Raw genomic sequence first — 27,814 nt, forward strand, 5'->3', positions numbered from 1 at the left:
TTATGTTTACATATAATCATTTTCATTAAAACAATTTCCATTCTTGTCTCCCAATCGGATTAAACTCTGATCTCTATCACCAACCAAATCGTAACTTGGACCAAGTTAATTAGTAAACGAAACACTTTCATTCAAATATTCCGCTCAAAGTTGATTCGCCTCGTGCTCGTTTCCATTGTTATTGTTTCTTCACGTGTTATTATTTTCTTGTTACATTTGTTTATTTTAATTTTCTTTTACAACTAATTAGCAAATTGTTCAATTGTTTTTTTACTAATTTGCTCTGTAAATCAGTTTGATAAAATGTATCTCATGTATTATTTAGATTCTAATGGAAAGCGAGTCTATACTTTGGCTAAATTTGCTCCTGACGGGAAAATGACTCATTCAGCTCATCCAGGTAACATTGTTTTCACTTTTTCTTTGTTTCAATTGTTGTTATTAATTTAATTTTCTTTTATTAATTTGTTATTCTGTTTTTATGTTTAGCTCGTTTCTCACCTGAAGATAAATTTTCCCGAGAAAGAATCACCACCAAAAGGAGATTTGGACTATTAACTGTTAACGAAAATGCTGCTAAAATAACAGCAGCTCATTAAATTGGCTTAATAAAACTCAAAATTTCTTACGTTTCATTCATCGCCAATTGAATAATAACCTTTTCATTAATCTTTTCCATTGTCATTGAAAAATGTGATCTTATTCAAAAAGTGACTATTTTCATGGAGTTGAAGATCAAATTAAAAATCTTTCCACAACAATAATAAACCTCCTTAGGTTGACAACATTCAATTGAGAATTGAGTATTTCTTTGTCTTTCCTCTGAAAAGATCAATCTAACCAATTTCCAGTGAATAACAATTGGAAAACAAAGAATAATTAAAGATGAAATATTAGAATTAAAGAGAATCTAAATTGTTCAATTGTCCCTCTTCTCCCTTCGTAAGAACCATGGTAACCACATGTTCTCCCTGGTTGTCAAAGGCGCGAACGAAGTCATTGTCTTTTTAATCTCTTTTGTTCAATTTCTTATTCTACTGTGATTCTATTTTCTCTCATTTGTGATTAATCAATTGTTCCATCATGGGTATTACTGGTTTAAGTAAGTTAATTGCCGACATTTGTCCATCGGCAATCAAGGAAAGTGAAATGAAATCGTATTTCGGAAGGACAGTGGCCATTGATGCAAGTATGTCTATCTACCAATTTATGATCGCCATTAGAAATCGTGATCAAATGATGAGTAATGAATCTGGAAACACTACCTCTCATCTTATTGGACTATTTTACAGGTAATTTATTGATTGTCGTTACATGTATACACTGATTTAAGTTTAAATTTCATGTTAAGATGATGGATTGTTTACCTTTTTTGTTTCTCTTTAGAACCATCAAGCTTTTGGTAGATGGTATCAAACCAATCTATGTTTTTGATGGAAAAGCACCAGTGATGAAATCAGGTGAACTTGCCAAGAGAATGGAACGTCGAGCTGAAGCTGAGGCCAAACTGAAAGAAGCGAAAGAAGCGGAAAATGTTGAAGAAATTGGCAAATTTAGCAAGAGATTAGTGAGAGTTACCCGTCAACACAATGAAGAATGTAAAAAACTTCTTACTCTTCTTGGTATTCCAATAATTTGTGCCCCGAGTGAAGCTGAGGCTCAATGTGCTCAATTGTGTAAAGAAGGTCTTGTCTTTGGTGTTGCCACTGAAGATATGGATGGTCTAACTTTCGGTACTCCAAGGTTGATTAGGCATCTTAGCTCAGGAAATACCGATAAATGTAAAGAGTTCAACTTGGATCGTATTTTGGAAGGTTTAAATTTAACTTACGATCAATTTGTTGATCTTTGTATCCTCATGGGCTGTGATTATTGTGAAAGTATCAAAGGTATGTTTTGGTTAATACAGATTATCTAATTTTACTGAATATTATTAACTAATGTTTTCATTTTTGGCAGGAATTGGTGGTAAAAAAGGGCTCGATCTTATCAAGGAACATGGTTCAATTGAAGGCATATTGAAAAATAGATTCAATATTACTGAGTTCATAGATCCTGAGATTGAATATAAGGAAAAACTGAGAGATGCTGAAGTAAAGCAAGAAGATGATACTGAAAATGATGGTGAAAATGGTAATCTTGACAACGAAATCAAAGATGAGAAAGAAAATGGAGTAGAAGAAGCTCATGTAAAAGAAGAGGAAAAATTGGACGAAATGGAGATCAAGAAAGAAGAAGGAGATGCTGAAGATATCGTTGGGGAAGAGAAAGATAGTGAAGAAGAGAAAGAAGAACGAGAAGATGATGGCGATGATGACGATGAAGAAAAAGATGTTAAATCAAAAGGAAAAGGTTCGAAAAGAACAAAAAAGAAAAGGTGGAAGTCGAGAATCTGTTCCAGAGGATTGGCTATTCAAAGGAGCTCGAAAGCTCTTCCTCCAGCCGAATGTTTTGGTTAATCATTTCACAGAAAAAGATCTTAAATTTAAAGAGATTGACGAAGAAGGATTGATCGATTTCCTATGTAGAGAAAATGGTTTCAGTGAAGATCGAGTTCGATCTGGAATCAAAAGAGTCAAAGAATCGAAGGGCAAAAGCGCTCAGACCCGAATAGATTCATTCTTCAAAGTTCTTCCAGCTAAATCGCCGGTGAAAAAGGATGAACCCGGTAAAACACCCGGAAAACGAGCAGCACCCGCCGCTAAAAGCTCATCAAACAAGCGAGGGAGAAAACCAAGATAATCTAAAGATCCTAATGATAATTACACGAAAACATAATACACAATTAACCATCTTGTTAATCATTCAATCAGAAATCATCACCAAAGTTAATCAATTTGTTTTGTACTCTCAATCCCCATGGTAATGAACAAAGTTCATTACCATCTCAACCCATCACATAACCTTAATTCATGATCAAATTTAATTACCATCATCAATCATAACTCACTAATTTGTTTTTCGTTCTCTCGTCAATTCTCAATTTCCTCTTAATCACCGTTTCAACGGTAATTGAAAATAAACTTATTTCGATCTTTAATTAAATTAGTTTATTGTTCCGTTTAAAAAATAATAATTTAAAATAATAGATTTTACAAATAAGTATCTTGATCAAATCGCCAAGGATTGTGACAAGAATCTTTAAACCACCAATCAATTAGATCTTCACGTTTACCTCTACAAGAATTACCATTTGTATTCTTAATTGTTGTACAAATTTCACAGAAAATTTCATTGTAATGAGTTGGAATTCTGAGAAAAGCTGAATAATTAGCTTTCCATTGGAAGTAAGAATTGTACCGATCTTCATCAGTAGCAAGTGACCTAAGAAACATCGCAAGATATTTCGGTGAACCAAATTTCCTGGAATCAATGATTGAATTGTTTGGCACTAATTTACCATAATCAGCACCTCCCATTACAATTGGAATTAAATCTTGATTGAGAACTTCGATTACTTTCTCAGTAAAATAATCTTTACAAATTGAATTCTCGAAAGACAGATAATATTTATAATCTTTTCCAATCATTTCCCAGCATTCACGTTCTCGAAAATGACTATAACCTGAGCATCGTAATGTCCCACAATAACCATAGATATCAACTGGTATATAATTAGCCAATTGTCGGACAAACTCATCACGGCCACTTTTAGCCCCACAATTGGAAACCATCCACGCGATCCATTTGGGTTTACTCGAGACGGAAACTTTTTTCACCTCTCGAGGTTTATCTAGTTCCTCATATCGACCATAATCAACCACAAAATCAGAATCTTGTCGATAACTGGCCCAACAATCAATGTGCTCTTTAAATTGTTGCAATAATCGGATCCTTTTAGTATAAGCCGGCGATTCAATATGATGCCAGATCCATGTTTGATTTAAATATTTATTGGGTACATCGGTTGCATCAAATGTCCTCCAATGAAAGACAACAATTGATGCTTGAGGCAATAATGCACGATCACGAGTAATTAAACACCCGCAGGGTAAAATCTGCTCAGTTAATCCACCCCAAGTTGGATCTTCATAATAATCTGTCCAAAGGAGGATAACGGTTAATCCGTTAATTGTTGAAACTGGTTGGTTGACATAAACAACTGGGTGTTCCAATTTAGTTTGATACAATTTAAAATCAACCGTGCGATTTACAATTAAAATTATAAAACACGTTGAGATGAGCAACACAACAAATAATCTCGATAATCTGGTTAATTTAAATGAAAAGGGTTGAATTAACATGACAATTAATTCAACTACAAACCAATCAATTTATTATTAGATTTTTCAGCATAAGAAATAAATCACAGTAATACAATTAATTATTCACTTTCTATTAGTTTCAAATGCTCACATCGGTTAATCAGTAGTTAAGGCGATTATCTCAGAAAAGATTAGATTAATTTGGTTACCAACTAAATAAGGCTGATACATAATTAGATGAACACAATTAGCTGATAAATATGATTGATTAGTTTTGTTATATTGATTAGATTATTGTTTTTCAGTTTAAATTGCCAAGTTACTCAGCAACAGTTAATCTTGATTATCAGAATTATTGTTATTCAATCAGGATAATCATATGAATATAATGTTTAATTTAATCATAATTCTTAGTATTTGTATTAATATTTACCGGAATTGAACAATTGTTTGCCCTTCAATCAATTGAGTTAATTTTTAATTGTCACTGAAAAGTTTTGTCTTTCATGAAGATAAATCAACTAAATTGTCAAGTAGATTGTGTTTTTGATCATTTAAATCAATGAGACACATAAAAGTTAATCTAAATTGCTCAATTTTAAGGAATTATGAATCTTATTCAGTGTTAATTTCTATTAATTATTATTAACACATCTGTTAATCATCATAAAAGCAAATCGGATAATTTGCCAACAATTAACTTGTTTAATGTATGTAAACAAATTGGATAAAATCATCAATCTATTTATGGTTTAATTTTGTATTTTCATTAGCCAAAATTTAGTCTACAATTGGATTGGCTTTTAATTGTTAGTAATTAGTCTTGATAAAAATAAAACATTCTAATAGTTTTACCAACAACGAGGTTTAAACCGATTGACCGATATATTAATAGTTTTTGGATGTTTATCAAAAAAAAATCAATGAAAGAATAGCAATTCAACTTATTAAGAATAATAATTTAATCGATTTTCTCAGTAATTAAACTATTTCTTCATAAACATAAGTATTACCAGAATTCTGGAATTGAACATTCTCCTTTACGTCAGTTTTGATATTCTTTTCGATAGTTTTCTTATATCGTAGTAAAGTCCAAAGTGTCCAGCAAACAATCAACATGAGAAGACAATTAATAAGTAATATGATTAAGCTAATCAAGTTGACAGTCTTCTCATCCAAGTGTGTTAATGATGATTTAAGTTGTAAAGGGTCAATTGAGCATCCGAATTGATTGTGACATTCATTTGATGGACAGTTACACTTTTGGATACAACCAAGTCCATAAAATCCCGATGGGCACGATAGTTCACAATGAGGTCCATTAAAACCAGGGTGACACTCACACAGACCAGTGAAAACATGACAATTACCACCATTGTAACAGAAACATTGTTTGGTCAATGATTGACCAGCGTCATTTTGCATGTTAATTGTGTCGCGAAAAAAACAACAATTAAAAGTGACAGAAAGTGATTGAATATCAACTGAAAAGACACAAAACTTTTACTTTTACCTTTATATTTAACTGGATTTATGGATTTAGTCTGATTAATAACATTTATCAGGTAATTTAATCAACTTTTCAAAAAGTTTTAGAATCAACCAATTGTCTCATTTGATGATTCTGTTTCCATCGTCCCAATCTAAATTGTCCCGGAGGAAAAATTTCTGCTCCAAGATTGAAGTGTTACATTGGTGGAGAATTGGTTGATTAGAGTTGATTGGTAAATGGATACAGCGATTAGTCAATTTGTGATTGATTGATTGTGATTTTTTTGAATAAATCCAAATTTGAGAATCACTATAATCAATAGAATTACAAACAGTGAAGGTTAATTGCTCGTAATCAACATTACCAGTAAGACACCAATTATCATTTCTAATTGTTCCAATATCAGTGTGAATAAAGATCTGACGAAAATAAGTCAAATCATTTCCATGGTTTAATCGACATGGCTTAAGATTAACAAATCTTGATTGTTGATCAGATGAGAATGAATAATGAAAACATAACATTGTTGGTGTATGTTCAATTTGACCAATTGACCGATAAGCAAATGGAAATGGTGTCGATGGATAAACAGTCTCAAAGTACCAGGTTATATTTTTACATTCTAATTTAGTTTGGTGAGATTTTCGATTGTACAAATTACCACGATCGACACTTGCAACCAATGGAAATAGAAGATAGAAAAACATTCGATACTTTTTTAACCAAATTTCAACAATTCGACCAGAATTATGAAGATAAATTGTTTCCTTTTTCATTGGAAACGTAACTGAACTCGGTGAATGAACATGACCTAATCTGGAACATGGTACAATCTCAATCTCGCCTCCGCAAGACCAAATCTAATGGAAAATCAATGCAATAGAAAAGCTCACAATTAACTAATTGTCTTTAAAGGTCAATGGAGTTAAATTTTTACCCAAAGACTTAAATCGATTGATTCAAATGAGAAAAATTTCATTTCCGAATCGTGGCCACCAAGTTCAAGGAAAAACGACTTTGAAATCGCAAAAATACCACCATAGGTTGTTGGTGATCTAATTTTATCGAAATTCGTATTAGTTTTCATTCTTGACGACAATCAATTAATAATCTTTACTTAATTACTCTTGTAGGATCAATTTTCCGTTTCTCAATTTCGCTCGCTTTCAAAGGGATCATGAAATTTGTTAAACTCCATGTGAATCCACTCATGTAATTTTCTGGAACTGGATGATAACTGAAATCTTCAGGATTGATCAGATCGACGATCGGTGATACAACTCGTTTACGATTCTGAGCCAATCTATCAAGAAGAGGCTCTAACCATCCAGAATTAACTTCAACATGGGAATCAAGGAAAACGATAATCTGTCCAATTGCAATAGAAGCTCCATAATTACGGCCACTAATTAAACCGATTCGAGATGTTGATCGTACCAATTTAACTTTATTATTCTTGAGTGTACTAATTAAATAACTTTTAAGATGATATTTTATAGAATCTGGATAAGATTAACAAAGGAAATCAAATTAATCCACAATAAAATTTTGATGATTATCTTAATTCTTACTTGTTGTACTTAAATCATCAATCAATAAAATCTCAATCAAATTATCTGGTGATTTGTTGATCAGAGTTTTAATTGTTCGCAATAAGGTTGACCATTGTTCATTATGGAAGACAATTATAACCGAGGCCGTTGGTAATTTAGTTGAGTTATATTGTTTTAATTTGCATCTAATCAAGTAACAGAATATTAGTTCAATTAAAGTTTCTTACTAATTAACTTACTGATGATTACGATGATCACCAGTTGATCTGTACAAAGGTAAATAATCCGATTGAATTAAATTGAATCTGGTGAGATTAATTTTCCCATGAAACGGATTATCTTTAATGATTAACTGTTTAGTTTCAACAATTGAATCAATTTTCTCGTAATAATTAGGTAACCATGAGATTTTAGTGTAACAATAACTGGTAAATATAATTGAAGTGAAAATTGAGATAATTGTGACAGTTAATTGTTTGATATTCATTGTGTATAAAAGACAAACATTTAATAGATTTAAATATAAACAGGATTTTACAATGGTCACAATTAAGAGTTATCACAATTTAAGATTTTTTCATTCTCTTTATAATATATTAATAATAATAATGATAGAAATTAAATTATTAATTAGATCTGATATTTAGTGTTTGTGTGTGTATGTGTTTACATTTAATTGTAGTTTAATTAAATGTTGTAGGCAACAAATTGCAGGATCCAAGGGATAACTTGTTAATTTTGATTGAACAATTGTTTTTGATATCATCGCATCATAGATATCCAAGAGTAGCAATTAGATTTGCTATTAATTTGATAATATGAATTTGGGTTTCAAAAATTGAGTTAATTTAATTTGCTTCTTCTCGAGTCTTAATCAGTTTCCGTTGGAACCAAAATCCAAAAACTTTTCAGCGCTTTTTTTGAAATCAATGAAGGCGACTAGAAACACTTAAATTGATTATCTCCATCGTCGTTATAATCAATTTGATTAATTATGTTCTCATCTTCAATATCATTGTCATCTTCAGCATCATAATTAAACTGTCCAGTAGTAATTAAAGGTTTGCTTGGCCGTTCATCTTTAGAATCAGATAATCTCCAATCTGGTGGATTAAGAAAATCTAATCGGGAAAATGGGAGAAGAACAATGAAAATGATTCCAATTAATCAATTAATTAAACTGGATAGAAATTAATTCATCAATTACCTTTAGGATCATATTTGATCTGAGATAAATAAAGCCCTTCGGGTGGAGCTGTGTAAAAATGGGTTGTCCATTTAGTTTCCTGGGGATTATCGAGTAAACTCTTGAATCTATCGATGGAAAATTGGCCTGATCCAACCATGATAATCGCTCCTACCATCCGACGAATCTATTATTATATAATTAAAGGGAGAAACAAGAACAGAATTAGACAATTAAATTACCAACGCAATTAATTTAAGATTGAGGAAAAGGGGGAAAAATTCATATCCATGCTTATAAATAGTTTCCCTGAATGATGATACATGAACTTGGCTCTGATTCGATGATGAGAGTAACATCATCTTCATCAACAGTAACCATGAATACATGATAATAACAGAGAAAGGAAGCTGAATTGAAATTCAGTTAACTATCAACAATTAAAATTGAATATAACAAAAGATTGAATGAAATTGTGTGTGTGAGAGAGAGACAGAGACAGAGAAAAAAAAACAAAATCAAAGTAATAATTGAACGTGAAAGTGATCCCAACGAAAGTGACATTCATTCAATGTCAATTTAAGACACAGAGACATGATGATAAAGATTCATTCATTCAAATTTGTAACCTAATTACAATTACAACGTCATCCAAATTGATAATCATCAAAATCAACTCAATGAAAAGTTTTCTGGCAAAAGATGAGGAACTTTACTTTCCATATCTCTCTCATTTTTACCGTTATAACCCAATGGCAAATTTCATCATTATCCTAAAAATCAATCGAGAAAAAAACCTCGGAAGTTATCAAGTCATGTTCCGGGTAAACAAACAGTTCACATCTAACTGATTATTAAAAATAATTAAGATCATCAGCTAATCAGTCAAACTGTTTTTAATCACTGCCAACAAAATACAATCAAGAAAGACAATTTCTAATTGTCAAGAAGTTAAAACAAACCAATTTTTGATTAGAATCGGTTACTTTTTCAGCTCATCATAGAAACTATAAACAAATTGAATAATAATTTGTAATGAGAACTCATTAAAAGTTAATTGTTAAGCGACAATTTAGCTTTCGTTCACAACAATCTAAAAAACTATTTACTTTCGCCTTGTTGTTTGTCTCTAAGTTAACCGTTGATCGTGAAAGGTTAAATTAGTCCAATTGAGTGAATTAACTTTAAATTATTACAAATGATTGTTAGGTTTACTATTGATTAATCAACCTTGGGTAGACTTGTTTAATTTTTTTCTTGGTAATTAGTTGATTATTTTCTGTCAATCATAATACAACCTGACAGGTTTTGATGAGTGAACATCAAACATGCGCTGGACAATGGAAAGCATGTAGATCAATGTGGTTTTTTAATTGTTAAAGTGAACATCAAATCTATTTCCTATTAAGTGTTAATTACCTTTTAAGTAGTGAACATCATACTTATTGTGTGTTTTTTAAACAAAGTGTTAATTAGTTAACTGAAAGTCACAAAGGTAAAAGGTAAGTAAAAAATTAAGAATTGATTTAATTCTGAAAAGCAACAATTACTATTATTATTAATATTAATAATAGGAAAATGAATTCAAATCAGTAAATTAAAACAAAAAATATTAACCAAATAAAACTAAGTAAATTATGAACATCATGTAATCAACACATCGAGTTAAATTTAAATTGTGAATTATGGTGAACTCAACAAAGGCCATAAAAGGACGAACCATCAAGGAAAAGTCAATTCTATCTAATGGCAAAGATCTCAAATCAATTAAATACCAAGTCAAATGGCGACGCAATTAAGGAAAACAAATCAAATCAATCAAAATGGTGGAATCATCATCAAAAATCAAACTATTAACAATAATATTTGATAAAATTATAACATTGTATAATCAAATCAAAGAAAATAATATTAATTCAATTGATTATAATTCAAACTTCAAATTCAGAAGGCGACTCCGAGAGATAATCATGACAAGATTATCTAGAAGTTTTCACCTTCTAAACTGTTGTAATTATATTTCAGTTTTAATTAAAGACGACGTTTACAATGATTATCAGAACAATTGAAATTGGAAAAACAAATCAACAAATCATCAATGATTAAGAAACAATCATTATTAGCATAAATCATATCTGAATTATCAGACTAATAATTAATTTAATCAATCCAATGAACAATCAATGATGGAACTCACAGTATTTTGATCAACAATTAAGGTGATTCATTAAAGTGCAAAGTCAATAACAATCAAATGCAATACAAATTAATTGTTTAAAAAAAAAAAAGTTCAAGTTGATTACAATTAGAATCATCATTTTAATTGACAATCAATTTAAACAATTAGAACAATCAACAAAACTATTTGGTCAAGTCACACAAATGTAAACTTTGATTGTTTGATTGTTTGATTAACAGTAATTAATTTCTGGCTTAATCCAAGCAAATCGAAACAACAATTAACATTTGCTCAATACACGTGACCACAATCAACTTAATCAAATTAACAACAATTAACAGATTAATTGTTGGTTATATCAGTTATTATATAATAATAAATACAGTAGTTAAAGTTTAAATTGTGATAACCATGATGATGATTAACAATTAACGTGATGAAAATGAAAAAGTTTTCATTTTTTCATCAATTGACAATTAACAATTAATTTCTTCAGACTAATCATTAAATTAATCTAACCAGACCATTAGTTAATTGTCTTCAGTTCTTAATAAAATTATTATTATAGTAATTAATTTCTTAGACTAGTAGTTAATCAAGCAAGTTAGCTAATTACAATATAAATTCAACATTGAATAGTTAAACGATAATTATGATTGTAATTAAGTTGAGAGAAATTAATGAAAACTTAATTACCAGAATTGTGATAATTTGTACGTGAAAATTGAATAACAAATAACATTGTAACAAATTTCCAATTACAGACAATTAATGTTAAATCAAGATTGATAATCAATCAACAGTTAACTAAAACGGAAACGGAATCTAAATGGTTAACATATTGATATCGGAATCTAAATTATGATTAAACAATTTCCTAATTTAGTAAATGCTATACATGCTCATCGATAATCATTCAATTGATTAATGAGGATAATTATCCACTGTGATTATGATTAACAACAATTAAGAGACAGTTTGAGTTAAACTATTAATATTTAAGTAACTGAGTCTTTTTTCAGCCCAAAATTTTTGGCAACCCAATATAATTTAATTAATCAAGTTGATTGTGATTTAACAGCCATGACAAGAGGATTCCTTATGAAATTCAAGTAAAACTCCTTGAGGGTAACAATCAACTTTAACCAATGACAGTTAACATTGTAACAATCATTAATTTAATTAACAACAAACCAGAATAACAAAGTTTTTGTATATATAAACTTGATAGGGAACCAAATTAAGTTAATTTAATTAACTAATCAACATGATAAGGAAAAAAAAACAACTTTCACTTCATGATTGAATAGTTAATAATAATTAAAAAGCAAAATATTGCATTAATTTAAAAATAAATCATCTGTGACAATTGACAATTTAAATGCTAATCACAATTAGATTACCTCATTTTCAATTAGATTGAATTTGAGATGGAAACATTTCTAATTACTATCGTCAATCAAAATCAATATTGATCAATCATATTTTGCCAAATAGTAATTCAAGGATTTAGTTGATTGTTTGAAATTCAATCAATCACAAAGTTTGATGGTAAAGGTCAGAAATCAACGTTTTTTTTATCTCGTCATCAATGATAACAATTAAATCAATTTCAAGATGATGATGATGATGGGAAAAGATAACAGGTAATAAAACACTTTCACTCTTACCTGAGTTTCAATGAAATTCAATTGGAATCAATGAAAAGATCATGATAACAATTAAATGTATGAAATTTTCTCGTTCAAACGGAAACTGAGAATGTTCAACAAAATGAGAATGATTAATTTACTAATTGCAAATCATCCTGATAATCATCATAACAATCAATCATAATCAAATCACATAATATGATAAACAAAATGTTACAATTACTGTTAAGTAACTGATTAGTTTAGATGATAAATTGATTGTTGGAGAGAAATGCAAAAAAAAAGTCTCAGAATTGTAACAAAGTTATGAATATGATTAATTTAATTGGTGTAAAATGAAATCAAGGATTTTCACCTCGGAATTAATTCCTGGGAGGATTTCATTAGTTAAATTGAAACAAAACGAAAAATATAAAAGCCCAATAACCTTAAGGGAAAATGGATAACAAGCTTTTCAAATCAATCTTTTTCAATCTTCATAAGTCACATGAAGGGTGAAAGTTTGTAATGATAGAGAAACTTGTAACCTTGTTTGTATTTTATCATCATTATCATCATCTCTTATCATCTTCATCAGAATTTCCTTCATCATCATTCAATTCTACTCAACTTTATTCTTCTGCCACCGAATTCCAGTGTATAAATGATGATGATGATGAAGATGGAAGAATGTTCAGACTCTGTCTAGAGAGTAATCGAAAGGAAGTACCAGAGAGAGAGAGAGAGAGAGAGAGAGAGAGAGAGATCTAGTAGAGAAGATGATGAGAGGAAGATGAGTAGGTTGAGGTGTTTTATTTTCATTCTCCATCTTCATCTCTTATCCACAGCTCTCAAAAAATTGGCTTATTATGCTGAGATTTTATTGGAAAAAAAGATGTTGAGTTTGGGATTTGGATGGAGACATGAGGAAAAAGATGATGATGATGAATCAAGAAAATAGATTTCAAATTGATGGTTTAAGATGAAGGTGATAGGAAAAAACGTCTTCAATCATGATTAGTGTGACAATTTATATGAGAAGATAGTAAAGTGATGATATTATCATCGTTTCTTTAAAATATGATAACAGGATGCAAAAAGTTCATCAATGAATCAATTTAAATAAATTAACCCATCATAATCAGTGAAATAATTAAAATTGCCATTTATCATCAATGAAAGGGGAAAAATTGATTTTTTTTCTTCAAAATATCAATTGATCACATTGATTGTTGTCCAGACTTTTACATGATTATTTACTTCGTATCATGATGATACACTAGTTTAATTACTACAGAGGTAATTTCACTTAGAGAAACTTTTATTTAGGGTAACATGTTCCCATTTAGTGAGAGAAAATTAATTTCAAACCAAGAGATTTGAAGTTAATTGGAATAATTGAAAATGATTAAATAGATTGTGAGTTTATTGTTTAATTTCAAAATTCATTCAAACCAATTGTTATTAGAATGAAAGTTAATTGACCATTAGGTGCAACAATCGTCAGAACGTAACAATTAATTGTTAATCGTTAATTAAAATGGCTTCAAATAAACACAAGGCACAATAATAATAATAAAAATTTCTGTAATGATGAATGAATATTAATCATGCAAATTATCAATTAAAATAGTGAATTAGAAAAGTGTTGGTTCACAATTAGAGTAACAATCAAAACTAGTGACCATAACTGAATCAAAATGGATGAAAGGTAGAAATAGATTACACTATAAACATGATGATAACAGAGAAGAGGAAAAGACGATGAAAAGACTCCCTAAGGTTAGAATTGATAATAATAATAATGTGAAAGAGTTGATTTCGTATTGATAGTAAAATTGTTTAGTGAACATTTTCTTCATCCAATTTCAAGGTTAACAACGAGATTCCCAGACAGAAGCATCAAGCAAGTAAGAATAAGATGAGTCCCATTTCAATTTCTCACCTTTTTTCCTCACTCTTGTTGTTTATTTGGTGATGAAATTAGTGTGGAGATGAATGAGGATAACAGTCTCATCTTTTTGTCCCATAAGTTTATCCCAATCATTCTGATTCTTTTGAAGATTTTTACCTTTTTACCTTGATGTTTGTTTGAAACTGAAGTTGTAAGTGTGTGGGGTAAGGATGATGATGGAGATTGCTGGAACGAATAAGATTCAGCAAGAAAATTATCATGAGCGAAAGTTACCTCATCTTTATCACAATTATTAGTATTAATACTCCGATTAGATGGAGACTGGATATAACATTTAACCATTTCACCTAGATAATAATCTTTGTAGTTAGAAATGGATGAATTGTCACAATTGACCATTTTTTTTGTCATTAAACTTGTGTTAACAAATATACTGAACTAATCTGATATTTTGATTCGTTCCAAGTTAATATATACAAACTGATTCTAAGCCCAACGATCAAATAATAGCTAATTGGATAAGAACGAGAACGATAAAATTCACTACATTGTCCCAATTAATTCAGCTTTTCATTTGCATTCTATTAATCTTTTTCTCACTATAATCCAGCAAGCAATTCTGTATCCACCTCTGTCTCTTGCAGGGTAATTTTTTCGTTAACTAAATATTGTTCTAGTTTTGAACCTCAACGAAAAAAAAATATTTACTTTTCCTTATACATATGAGATACAATTATCAGTTCTAGCTCGTTCTCAACCAGAATCAAGGATAATCCCTGAACAAAGAGTGTTGAGTTTAAAGTGTAAATTTCCTCATCATCCTAAGTCAGATATTATCATTAGTTTGATTGTACATGTAATTTGAAATTCTCATATTTAGATTTAGACTCATTTGCATCATGAGGTGATGCTTATTTACTCATTTGTATTAGTATATTCTTAAGACTGAATTAGGAACAGTGTTTAAAGAATATCACTCGACTGTAGTTTGCTCGTTCCATGAAGTTTTGTCTTCCGTTATTCATCATGTAATAAAGGGAATAATGAATTGTATTCCTTATATACAATTTTGGTTCAATTCGCTGACGGCGAAATGACTCATTCATTCAGGTAAAATTGACTTGGATTCTCAATTTAATTTCCTTTTCTCATTATTCTGTCTCCTGTTTAGTTTGTTTCTCACCTTCAGATTAATGAGAGATAATATTAATTAGGTGATATTTATCTAACTAACTTTCTGTCTGATTGTTATTACGTTTTAGTTGATTAACTATAAATTTTGACGATGAGTGATTCTATCGAGACAATTAAAGAAAAAATTAAATCTACAATGTTATTAGAAGAAACAATTAAGAATCTATTTTAGTATTATCAAGATAATTTAAAAAGATAACGTTGACATTTTTAGTTAGCTAGGAAAATCGTTACGATCATTAATCAAACGGATAATTGATTATCTTCAAGATATTTTTTCTAATACAAGTTAATCATAATCATCATCTAAAATTTAATGATTTATATTCAAGACAGTAAATGAATTTAATGATAACAATAATGATGCTAATTGTAATAATAGTTATATTATTTTCATCATTTTCTTGGCATCGGTTTCAAATCATGGGTTAATTTAATTTAAATTACTGTGATTATATCAAGGATAACAATCAATGGTTGTTATTAAGCGTAATCATCACCCAATTGACTACAATTTAATCAGTAAAATCTTATAGGTAGTTGATTAAATTGAACAACTTTATAATTAGAAACAAACAGAATCATAATCATTTAGATAATTGTAGCTTCACATTTTAAACCTTAATTGTTGATATAATATCAACATGACAATATAAATTTAGTTGATAGACCAACAAGAAATACATTTGACATTACCTAATGTTACAGGTTAATAATTTAATTTAAAAATCTGTAGTTAGTTAAATTATATAAAAAATCAATCAAATTCATGTTAAACTTGGTTACATGGTTAAGTTAACAATTAGCAATATTCATGAGGAAAATTAGTTTATTAATAAATCTAATCTAATTGAAAAGAATTGAGTAAATCAATAAAACAAAGTTCTACACTCGTTTTTCTGTCTGAAGGTTAGACTTTCAAATGATTTAACTGTTGATCAATATTGGACTGAATTAATTAACCAAATGATCAAATATAAATGAAAATAAATTGGTTTATTTGATTAGGAAATTGACTCTAAATAAAAAAGACAAGTCAAAAATAACCAACGACAAACTGACCAACGTTAAGTTTCTGCTTGATAATCAAGTTTGACCAGAACCAGAAAGTAACAGAAAAAATCCTATGGATAAGAAGAGCCTATGTAGACACGATTGTGATGAAGATAATAATGTCCATCATTATCAAGATAATGTCCATCTCTCTGTAATCCTTTAAATTCATTTCCATAAGAGAAAGAAGCATATCGTTATCATCATCATCGCAAGATTTATATAACTTGAAGAGAGAGAGAGAGAGAGAGAGATGATGATGATGATGAGGATGAGGATGCATAAGAAATTAATTGATCAGTTTAGTCTTAGTGTCACGTTATTAGTGAAATTCATGGTTATCAACATAAAAGTGGAATGATGAAAAGATGAGGATGAAATTGGTCTACCTTGAAATGAGACTAAACAATATTGAAAGTAATAATAAAAGATGAAAATACATTGGATATTATATCGTTTCAACATTAACAAGGTAAGAGGTTTTATATTCATCTTAATGGATAATAAAATAAAGTGTATCTTCATCATAATTATCATCATCTTTTTGTTGTTCATCCATAAGTTTTATCATCTTCAATCAGTCTTTTCTTATCCATCAATGTAGTCTTTACGTTTAATCTCAAGCGAGAGCATAAAAAAACAACAATGTGTCTAAATTACTAAGGAAAATGACGAAAACAATTTAATATTATTCAATATAATCAGATAATCAACTTTGAAAGTCTCTAGATATTTGAATGAAAAACCCGCGAAATTAACCGAAAATAATTGGTTGACTATCTTATTAATATATTAATAATAAATTTGGTCAATCATAAAATCAATAATAGATTTTAACCTAATCAATTTAGTATCTAGAAACATATTGAGAATTTATTTAAACAATCTATTGAGACTGAATCAACAATGAGTCAACAATCAAATTGCAATTAAACAATAAACTGGTAAATAGTAGGATTCAAGTTTTAAATGTCAAACCGGTGATTTTACTAATATAATGAGAATTCATTTATAAAAAAAAAGATACAAGAGATGATGATCAATGTATTTCAATTATGAATAAATAATAATATCGATCAGGATCAGATAGAAGTTCAATTGAATCAACAATATGTATGGAGGAAAAATTTGATACAAAATATTTTTCGGATGTAGACAAACAGCTGAAAATGATATTCAATTTAAATAACGTGAAATTTGAATGAGTGAAATTAAATTAAAAATCATTACAATTTAAACTTAACAATGAGAATACAATTAATCAAGATCTAAAATGAAACAAATCATTTTGAAGATGAAAATTGATAAGAAAGAAGAAAAAAGTTCGAGACTTTTTCGAGACTTTATTTATATTGTAAGATAGACACAGAGAAAGTATTATAAGTATGAAGATAAAAAAAAAGATGATGATGAGATAAACAAAATCTAGACGAAAGAGGATAAAGGTTAAAATAGAAAGAGATGATAAAAACGAAAGAAAGAGAAGACGAAAGGAGAAAGAGAAATGTTCTGAAGAAGAAAAAAAACCTTTATCGTTATAATAGATTGTCAGACATTATCGACCTGGATATTGTTAGAACCTTTCTTACTCTTTCTATTCTCTCTTAGTCCTCGAACCTGCTCGAAGCAGTTCGTTACCATCACAATGAGAATGAGAATGAGAGAGAGAGAGAGAGAGAGAGAGAGAGAGAGAGAGAGAGAGAGAGAGAAGTTCCTGAGTCTGTGTCTTATTATTTTTGATGGATATTTTTTTCTTCTGCTTCAAATGCTACACACAAAATCCAAATAAACAGATAAATCAGTTGATAGAAAGAAGAAGATGATAATTCAAATGCTATTCTGATAACAACAATCAACTAAAAGAGTTTTCCAAATGTAAAGTTTACGATAATCAGCAGTTAATGGCAGTAATTGAGTAGAGAAAAAAGGAGAGAAAAAAAAATCAAATTCTGAAGTTAATGGTAAACACCAAAGAATCAATTCGATTCATGGATATTGAGAACTTTTTTTCTCCATCCATTAGCATCAATAGTCATCATATTTATCGTTTAATCATCTTCACAATGTTTATAAACTCAAAAGGAAATTGATCATTTGATTACATAAACAAAACTCTATTTCATCTTTATCCTCTCATCACACCATAATTAACAGTTTAACTTTTAAATTTCTCTCACTCTGTCAACCAGATGAACCTTGAAATATCATTCAAAACTCAGAATGAGATTAATAATATTTTTCCGTTCAGATGAGTTACAGGTTCGTTGACGTTACAAGTAACGTTGAAAATAAACAATCCCAAACTCTGGGTGATAATATTATACAGGGTGAAGAAAAAACCACCAAGTATAATAGACAACAATGAAGGATAAATAATCAAGTAAAACAATTAATTATCCCTCAAGTGAAAGACAAATAACAATCAACTATTAAAAAATTATAACAATTGAAATTCAGGTAAATGTACTTGTTTACCTTAGGCTAATATGTACTTTCTCGTGCTGTGAAATTGCAGGGCGATGGTGATGGTTAGTAGCTTTTTTTATCATTAGGGTTGGTCGTAGGTGGATAATGATATTATAATTAACATAATGATAACACTGGATAAGTGAATAGTACTGATGAATGTTTGATTCATTTTTGAAACTTTGTTTCTCTTTTTTTTCAGTTGTGCTGATATTTGCAGTTTTCTGGTTACCATGAAAAATGAGCGAAAACAAATCCCAAGTTGATAGTAAATAATAATTATCATGAGTTTGAATTAGAAGAGGGAAGGGAAAATATAATTAGCACAAGATGAAGTTTATTAAACATTCTCATCTCATCTTATCTTTATCTTCATCATCTTCATCATCCAAGTTTTCACTTTAACGTGACGACAAAGACTCACGTCTATGAAACATTATCATTATTATTATCGCTTTTCCTGATTCTCTTATTATTATCATACCATAGACAACAAGCCTTAGACTCAATTAAATTATTTCATTATCTAAGTCAGATTGTGATGTTAATCAAGAAGAAGATGATGTTGATGGTGATGAGGATGTGATGAGTAAAAATAATAATAAAAAAGCAACAATCAAAAGTATTTTAAATATGCAGTTTTCAGTCAACTGTCATCAACAATTTTAAACCAAAGACAATTAGCTTAAGGTTTAGTTTTCATCATCTAAAATTTAACTGAATCTCTCAATTTCAATGATTCTGGTGATGACACAGGTAAATCAATTTGATGATGATAACGACAATTTGATGGTAAATTGAAATTTGCGTTAGCTAGCAGGATAGTGTAAGTATATAAGATTAACATTCAAGTGTAAATATAATTTAATTCACTGTTTATTATTAATTTAATATTAATGATAATATCATAGAGATGCGATTTGAATTATCGTCTTCATGTTAACATATTGAGTGAAAAAAACATGCTATTTGTTGGCTATCTACTCAAGGTTAAGTGATGATGACATTAAAGTCTCTTTCCAAATAACTCAGGATTGCATGACGAGTATTAATATGAATTTTGGAAATGAGAGTCAAATGAGAGAGTACAAGTGAGTTACATACAAATAGACAGAAGAGCAGACAGAAAAGTCCCTTTGAAATGTCTCTCCCAATAACAGAATCATCAGCAACCTCATCTTCATCTTCATCAACAATAACAACAGGCATTTAGAGAGAGAGAGAGAGAGAAGCAAAATAAATCTAAGCTGACATGATATCTGAAGACACAGGATGAGAATCGGGTTTGAGTAGGTGAGTGACTGAGAGTAAGAGTGAGAGAGAAAGGAAAGGAAAGAGGGAGAAAGGGAGAATTGATGATGATAAAAGAGAAAAAGAGAGAGAGAGAGAGAAAGGCTTACGTTGGCAAAAAGAAAAGATAAGTGAAAAACTCTCGTAGACAGACAGAAATCATTAATAATTCAGACAGTATATTCATTAACTTGATCGTTATATTTGATAATGAATTTTATGTTCAAGTCCAGTCAAGTGAACATCATGTGTTACTATTGGAAGATGCAACAAGAAATATCATAGACAGTGAGAAGAGAGGGAGCGAGAAGCTAATTAAGAATAAATTGAGAAGGTATTTCCTTAATACAATAAGGCCTCTTTTCTCATCATCATACCAGAAGATGAAAATAATGATAAAAGATGAGAAGTGAAATGAAGAGAGAGAGAGAGAGAGAGAACCACTCCCAAGATCCCCAAAAAATTATTTGAAATAAAAGGCAGGGTCCAGACGACAGGGATTGATGACATCAAACCCTTTTTTATACTTTTGAGGTTTCTTTATCTTCATCTTCATCTTCATCTTTTTCATCGTTTACTGAAATCATGTGAAAAGGATTCGGAAGAGATTTTTCTAATCTTTCTTTCTTAATTCAATTGTAAATGATCAAATTCAGTAATTTAATTAATAAGGTTTTCTGTTGAGAATTGATGAGGATGGAAATGATAAATATATTATATTGATAGGAAAAGAAACAAAGTAATTACTAATATATTTATAGCTCATTATATTTAAGGTCAATCAAGTCCAAAGGTTTGATTGTTATTAAGTTAATTATCATTAAGAGTGACGTCGATTCAGTTTAATTGTGTCTGGTTAACTGATGTGAACCTCTAATTGTCCACAATTAACTTGTAAATTACCTCACTCATTATTATCATGGTTAAGCCAATTTTGTTGCAAAGTAAAAGGGGAAAAGGAAGATAAAAATATGAAGAGAAAGATTGAATGAGAGATGATGAAGATGATGATGATGATGATGATGATGATGATAAATAAGATAAGGCGTGAGATGAACATGAGGTGATGCTTTATAAATACCATTGGTCAGGAGATAGACTTGAAAGTTATATCAATGTTGACTTGGGATGTAATAAAATAGCCTGAAGGCATAGCATCAGATTGGTGCCTCATCAACATTGGAAATGATGGAGATGATGAAAAAGATGAGGCCATGATGATGATGAGTAAAAACAACAGATAAATAGTAAAAATTTATACAGAATGAGAGGGAAAAATAAGAGATGAGGATGAGAAGGACAACTCCCAGGTAAAGGTAAATGTCATAAATCAAATTAAACTTTTAATTTCATATCCCTTTGATTTCTCAATGATTGGGAACCCAAATTATTATTATTTTCGGGAATACCTTTGATTGTGATTGATTTGATTGCAATAAGATGATAATAAAATTACAATCATCAACAACGATCAGGTTAAAACTTGATTAACATCTTTCACATTATTTTCTTTAATCAACTTGTAATCAAATTCTCATGTAATGTATTCAAATAATAATTAAATTTTCCAATATAATTAACCTTTTATGATCAATATCATTACTATGTAACGATATTAAATTCAATCACGGTCTCTCATTGAGGCCTCAACTTTGGCATCATGATAACAGCAATTTAACTGTCACCAATGAGGATGTTCAATAAACTTAGTTTAATTGTCATCATAATAATAACAATTTAGATTAATAATTAAGGCTGATAATTAGTTAATCTTTATCTGTTTGCAAGTTTAAATTAACTTTTTATGACAATATTCCAACAGTTTATCAATTAAAATCTAATAATAATAATAATTTTCTCAACTTTTATGATCAATTAAGCAAACAATTTAATTTACTCCAATCAAATTAATTGTACACTTAATTTTTACTCAATGATAATTGTGCAATAATTAAGTAAAATCAATGATCAAATCGATATGAATCCTTAATCCATTGATTAATAATTAAGATAAAATAAAGACTAAATCAAGTGGTCAAGTTAATAAATAGTATTAGGGTCAACAGTTAAAAATTAATGGTGATTAACTAATTAAACAATACTAATCAGTCAAGTTAGCGATTAAGTAGCTTATGATTGAAATTATTCAATTAATCCAACAGGTTAAAGATAAGATGAAGCGAAAAAATCAACAATTAAGCAAATCAGCAATGAAATTGACGTTCAACTATTTATTTGGATTAATTTAATAATAATGAAGAAAAAATTGATTGTAAATTGTTGATTAGTAATGAATCATTGATAATCAGCATATTAGTTTTAAATTGTTGTGGGAAAATCATATACACACCTTAACTAATAGGCACAGAGCCTAAATTGTGAATCTCATGGATTTGCATAGTAGCAATTAAACTGAATCAAGGATGAAAATCAATTAACGATGTTGAAGCAATTAAGTGAATCATTCATTTAGTCTGGGAATATTATTAGTGATTATTATTACATTGCTCAGCTGATTATACAAATCTAATCAGTTTGGTTGTCTAATGATGACATTGATTGTCTTTTAAAGTGAAAACAAAATAAAACTAATCAACAATTTACTCATTTTTTACCGTAAATCTATTGATTATTGTATCAATGAGAGATAAAGTTAACCCAGAGATACATGTGATGTATTATGATGACCTCTACCCTCTTCAAATGGTCATCCGATATCAACAATTATCTCTACCTGACTATCATTGCCTGAGCGAGTGAAATAAAAATGATTGCTAACTCTAGATGGCTGGATAAGTGTAGTGACAAGTTGACTGTGTCATTAGATAGTAAGTCACCTTGACATTAATCAAGCAAAAGTAATTAAGATGATGAGAGGAAATTAACTAGTGTTACCTGAGTGCAAGGTAACAAACTCGCCAAGCGCAGGGTTGCAATGAACCGACAGGTTCCAAGAATTATTATTGGTCGATATTGATTGTAATTGAATTTTTGTTACTCTTGATTAACAAAAAGTTATCATCAATGTCTTCCAATAATTATTGTTGTTGATTGTTTTATTTTTATATTTCTAATCATAAGGAAACCTTGAAGTTTACTAAAAACGTCAATTTGTAGCAACAATTTAAATTGTAAACGAAAATGTAACATAAATCAAACTCATAATTGTGATTTACAATTAACCGCGGGCAAGTTAATTATCAACAACAATTAACTACAAAAATATAAATCATTCAACGAGAAATAATTTAATATTAATTAGATACATATAAATATGGAAATAGAGAGAGAGAGAGAGAGATAATAATTATTAATATTTGTAGACAATCAGTAAATCATTTGATAATCATTAATGAGAATTGTTGATTTGTCAGGATAATTGTGAAATCCAACAGACAATGTAATACTTTTTGATAATTAAGGTAATGATTGAACGGAAAAAATAGAATCCTAATTGTAAATGATTATATAATTGTTAATATTTTTCTAATCAAATCAGCCTATTGATAATTTCATTCGTTTTTTTTTGTTAAATTGGCAGATTAATTAGTTGATTTAATGTAATTAGAAAAAAGGGGAAACGTTAAATTACTCATTAAGTCTAGAGAACGAGAATAATATTGAGTATTCAGCATGATTGCAAAATTTAATCGCAATTAACAACAATTAACCTGTTGATTAAGTCTTGTAATCATCTCAAATGAATGGGAAGAAACAAAAAAAAATTTATTAGATAATAATAATAAATCATTAATAATAATATTGAAAAACCAAGAAAAAAAGGGGAAAGTTTTATTGATGTAATTAGTTAACAATTAAACTGTCTGAAGTAATTAAATAGTGATAATCAGTCATAATAATTGTAATTGTTAAACTTAGTTAAATAATTGTTTACGGAGGAAATTGTGAGTAAGTAAAATAAGAGTAAAGAAAAAAAATGACGTGTTAACTGAATGACCTAGAAAAGAAAAACTGAAATCCGTCTAGACACTTGAGGGAGAGAAACTGAATGAGTGAGTGAGAGAGACAATGATGATGAAAAGGGGGAGTGGGAGAGAGTCTGGAGGAAGGAAGACAAGAGAGAGAGAGAGAGGAAGAGAGTGAGAGAGAAATGTGGGAGGTAGGGGTGGAGTTGTAATTTGATTGTAATTCGTCTCAAAGAAACAGGTTCACTTTTTTTCTTTGATAAATCAGCGATTATTTTTACGCGGAAGAAAAAGTTTAATCAACATACAAATACACACTTATCATCATGATCGATAACACATCTAAATGAAGTAACAATTTAATCTGATTTTTACATTATCAGAGTGCTGATGATTAGGACGATGATGATGATGATAGATTTACCCAATAAAACCAAAGTTTAACCTTTAAGATTTAAGCTTTCGTGACTTGAATTGATGATATACTAGTGATGATGTACTTGTATAAGTTCAATCAAGATGAAGATAAAATTTGATAATAATCAATTGATTACTGATGGTGTTGATTAAGTTATTGTGTCTAGACACAAATGAAGCTAATTGACTGCGATCCTCATGTTTACTCTAATCATCATCATGTATTTGTAGTAAATTTTAGTTACGTTATTATTGTATTATTACCGAGTAATTTTCTTCTTGTAATTGTCTATCTGTGTGTGTGTGTGTCTGTTTAAATGTTATTGTATAATAATGCAATAATAATGTTAATTCAATACACAGTAGTTAGTAGTTTAATCGTGGTGAAAATATTGATTAACCAACTAACTGTGAAAGAGAGAGATAGAGAGAGAGAAAGAGTTGAATATGATTCCAATGAACTTTTCTCATGATTCAGTTTTCACTCTCTCATCAAGGTCGGACAAATTCAATTAGGTAAATGTAGGTAACTGGAGTGCGCAACAGCTTAACTTGTTCATTATCATCATGTTGATCTTCATTGACAATTAAAACATGACAAACCCAAAAGTTGAAGGTAAATTTTACAAAGGTAAATTAATTGTCCCAGACTTTCATTTACATAACATTATATGAATACAACTAAATAGAAGTTCAAATTATAATAATAATAATAATATGATAAAAGAATTGATAACCTTACCTGTCTGTAGAGAAAACCTTTTGATGTTATATTGAATTCGTAAAGGTTAATGTTTCGATAAGCGGGATCCATTTTTTCCAAAGGTTCACAGTCAATCTGATTAAAGGTAATCGAATCGATTGTTCGAGTGAAATAATCGTCAGAATAAAAGTTGAGACTTCGTGAGAAAGCGGCGAAACCACTGAAGTTATGAGTTCCTTGGAAATAGTCAACAGCCTCAGACATGATATCTAAATCAAGGTTCAGCGGTACTCTTCATGATTATCACCATGAAAATAAAAAGTACAAAAGACGGAAGAGAATAAGAGAAATTAGATGAAGAAGAAGGAAAAATCTTCAAAGAAGCGATGGTTTAACAGGATGGAAAGGTAAACGTTGTTTGGATCGAGCGATAAAGTTCATTTCGGTTTTTTTTTCATTTTTACTGAGAAAAAAAAACATGATAATGATTTTATATCAATGATGATGATGATTATGCGAGCTTGTTTTCCCTTTCCATCTTCTTAAAATTGATCATCATTCGACTGGAACCTCGATAAGTAAACATACCGAACGAGACTACAACGATTAAGCTCATTGATGGGTATATAGCTTTCCGGTTGAAAGGAGGATTGGGTTGATATTTCAGGTTTGACAACAGCTAAACGATAATAATAAGATCGCCATTTAATATGTTTACGAAAGTGAAATTCTGGTGATATGAGATGAATTTTGTTTAACCTGATTAACCAGATATAGTTATTGTTTGGTCGGTGTTCATATCATTACCAATATGATGATAGTTTTGTTTATCCATGTTGAAAGTAAACATCATGATGACATTTGGTTTCAGTTTTTTTTATGGTTCATGATCATAAGTTTAAGACCGTTGAGTTAGTGAGTTGATAAATATAAAAGAGAGAGAGATATATATATATAAATGAGTGAGAATGAAAATTGAGAAAAAATGAGTCTAGACTGGTTCAAGTGAGTCTAATCAATGTCAAGAATCAGGGAATTTTTGATTGAAAATGTTTTTTGATTAATGAGGGAATAAGGATCAGGTAAAGGAATGTTAATCGGTGTGGAATTGGCTGAAATGGTAGAGGATAAAAAAGGATTAATGGATTATTGAACTAGAAGGATAAGGATACGAGGGTAACATTTTTGGGTTAACCCTTTGGTTTCGAGATAGTCAACATTTTAAGTTGAAAAAGGGTGAAAAATCAATAGGTATAAATAAGATATTAAAGGAAAGGGACATGGTGCGTACTTGATATCATGATTTTGAGATTTGAAATAATCATTTGCTGTTTCGATTAGATGACTTGGACAATAAGTTTCCATTGGATTTGGATGGGAAATTTCAAGTTGCGCCGAGTTTTCAAAAGCGTGGACACCTCTGTCAGTTCTGCTGCTAACTGAAAATTTAACATCTTGGCTTGGCTTTGGATTTATGGTTTCCAAGGATTGCTGGTTGTTCAGAATATGAGCAGAGATGCAATAAAAAAGAAGAAGATAAAAAAGTTACACAATGTTGTTGTTGTTGTTTTTTCATGGTAAAGAGAGAGAAAATGATAAAATAAAAGTGAAAAGTAGTTGAAGATAAAAGTGAGAGAAAAAAGATGATGTATATGAGTGAGAGAGATGCTTGGTTACCCAATATTTTCTTTTCTCTTTCTGCTACAAATTAACTTGTATGTTACGCGATCCATTTAAGGGTATGTATGTTGCTGAACTTGAGAAGAGAGAGAGAGAGAGAGAGAGAGAGAGAGAGAGAGAGAGAGAGAGAGAGAGAAGCAAACAGAATAGATGGTAAATACTGAGAGAGAAAAAAGAAACATGCTTTCTCTTGTTTACATCGTTTTCTCATTTGTTCAAAGAAATGCATCTAATGACTGGACTCTACGCTGGAAAGACGCTAACAATCAAGACCAATATTTCATTTCACATTAAATTAATTTATGTGATCTACTTTGACTTGATAATGTGTAACATTGAAATGGTGACAATGATGGAAAGAGCATGGATCACAATCGCTAACCTCAATATAGAATTGAACGGTATTGTCCGATGAGCTTTTGCCTTCTTTTAACACTCTGGCCGTTTGCCTTTGGATTCCACTATTGAGAAAAGAAAACAGGAAGAGAAGAAAAAATTGAATGAGAAAAATAGAGAGAAGATAAGGAAGGAAAGGAGAAAATAGCATGAATTTTCTTGGAAGACTTTCATGGTGTAGAAAACAAGTGAGAACATGAAATGAGAGAAAGTAGAAAGAAGGAAAAAGAAACAAGGAGGATAATAAGGGAAAGAGGGTTAACCTTGCCAAGAATGATTAGGTGTATATGTACCTGTACTTGGTGCCAATGTATGAAAATAAGACGAGAAATTTGTGTTTGTCGATGTTAATGGTAGACATTATTGATAGGAGAAGGTGTGATGATGAAGATGAAATTGGTTTAAATGGTGGTGATGATGAGCGAGTAAAAAAAGACTTAAGAGAGATACAAATAGAAATGTGGAGATGCGAGAGTGAGAGCTGGTAAGAGAGTCATAGAGAAAGAGAGAGGAGAGCTGCTGTCATCA

General features: G+C 29.8%; 4 protein-coding genes across 4 annotated transcripts; 1 reads left to right on the top strand and 3 right to left on the bottom strand.

Annotated features, from left to right (window-relative positions):
* The first annotated feature begins 599 nt into the window (after window positions 1–599).
* LOC128388803 (flap endonuclease 1-like) lies at window positions 600–3,045 on the top strand. Its single transcript, XM_053348259.1, is given in 4 exon segments — window positions 600–1,292; window positions 1,387–1,889; window positions 1,960–2,338; window positions 2,340–3,045. Coding segments are annotated over 4 exon segments (1,494 nt in total). The 5' UTR covers window positions 600–1,083; the 3' UTR covers window positions 2,743–3,045.
* On the bottom strand, window positions 3,034–4,353 carry LOC128388804 (glycoprotein 3-alpha-L-fucosyltransferase A-like). The gene has a single exon (XM_053348260.1). It carries the CDS (start codon window positions 4,242–4,244, stop codon window positions 3,093–3,095), a length of 1,152 nt encoding a protein of 383 aa, XP_053204235.1. The 5' UTR covers window positions 4,245–4,353; the 3' UTR covers window positions 3,034–3,092.
* Window positions 4,354–5,143: 790 nt separating this feature from the next.
* Window positions 5,144–7,737, bottom strand: LOC128388754 (polypeptide N-acetylgalactosaminyltransferase 5-like). Its single transcript, XM_053348212.1, has 5 exons — window positions 7,490–7,737; window positions 7,269–7,435; window positions 6,815–7,199; window positions 6,635–6,752; window positions 5,144–6,557 (listed from the first exon to the last, which is right to left on the bottom strand). The coding sequence occupies exons 1-5, from the start codon at window positions 7,735–7,737 to the stop codon at window positions 5,817–5,819; spliced, it is 1,659 nt and encodes a 552-aa protein (XP_053204187.1). The 3' UTR covers window positions 5,144–5,816.
* Window positions 7,738–8,000: 263 nt separating this feature from the next.
* Window positions 8,001–27,717, bottom strand: LOC128388755 (tRNA pseudouridine synthase-like 1). The gene is made up of 7 exons (XM_053348213.1): window positions 27,580–27,717; window positions 27,273–27,351; window positions 26,502–26,701; window positions 25,799–25,969; window positions 25,250–25,502; window positions 8,458–8,623; window positions 8,001–8,371 (listed from the first exon to the last, which is right to left on the bottom strand). Exons 1-7 carry the CDS (start codon window positions 27,645–27,647, stop codon window positions 8,190–8,192), a joined length of 1,119 nt encoding a protein of 372 aa, XP_053204188.1. The 5' UTR covers window positions 27,648–27,717; the 3' UTR covers window positions 8,001–8,189.
* Window positions 27,718–27,814: the final 97 nt, after the last annotated feature.

This window comes from Panonychus citri, unplaced genomic scaffold, assembly GCF_014898815.1.
Source record: "Panonychus citri isolate SS breed McGregor unplaced genomic scaffold, ASM1489881v1 Contig00102, whole genome shotgun sequence".
In the NCBI taxonomy this organism is placed as follows: domain Eukaryota; kingdom Metazoa; phylum Arthropoda; class Arachnida; order Trombidiformes; family Tetranychidae; genus Panonychus; species Panonychus citri.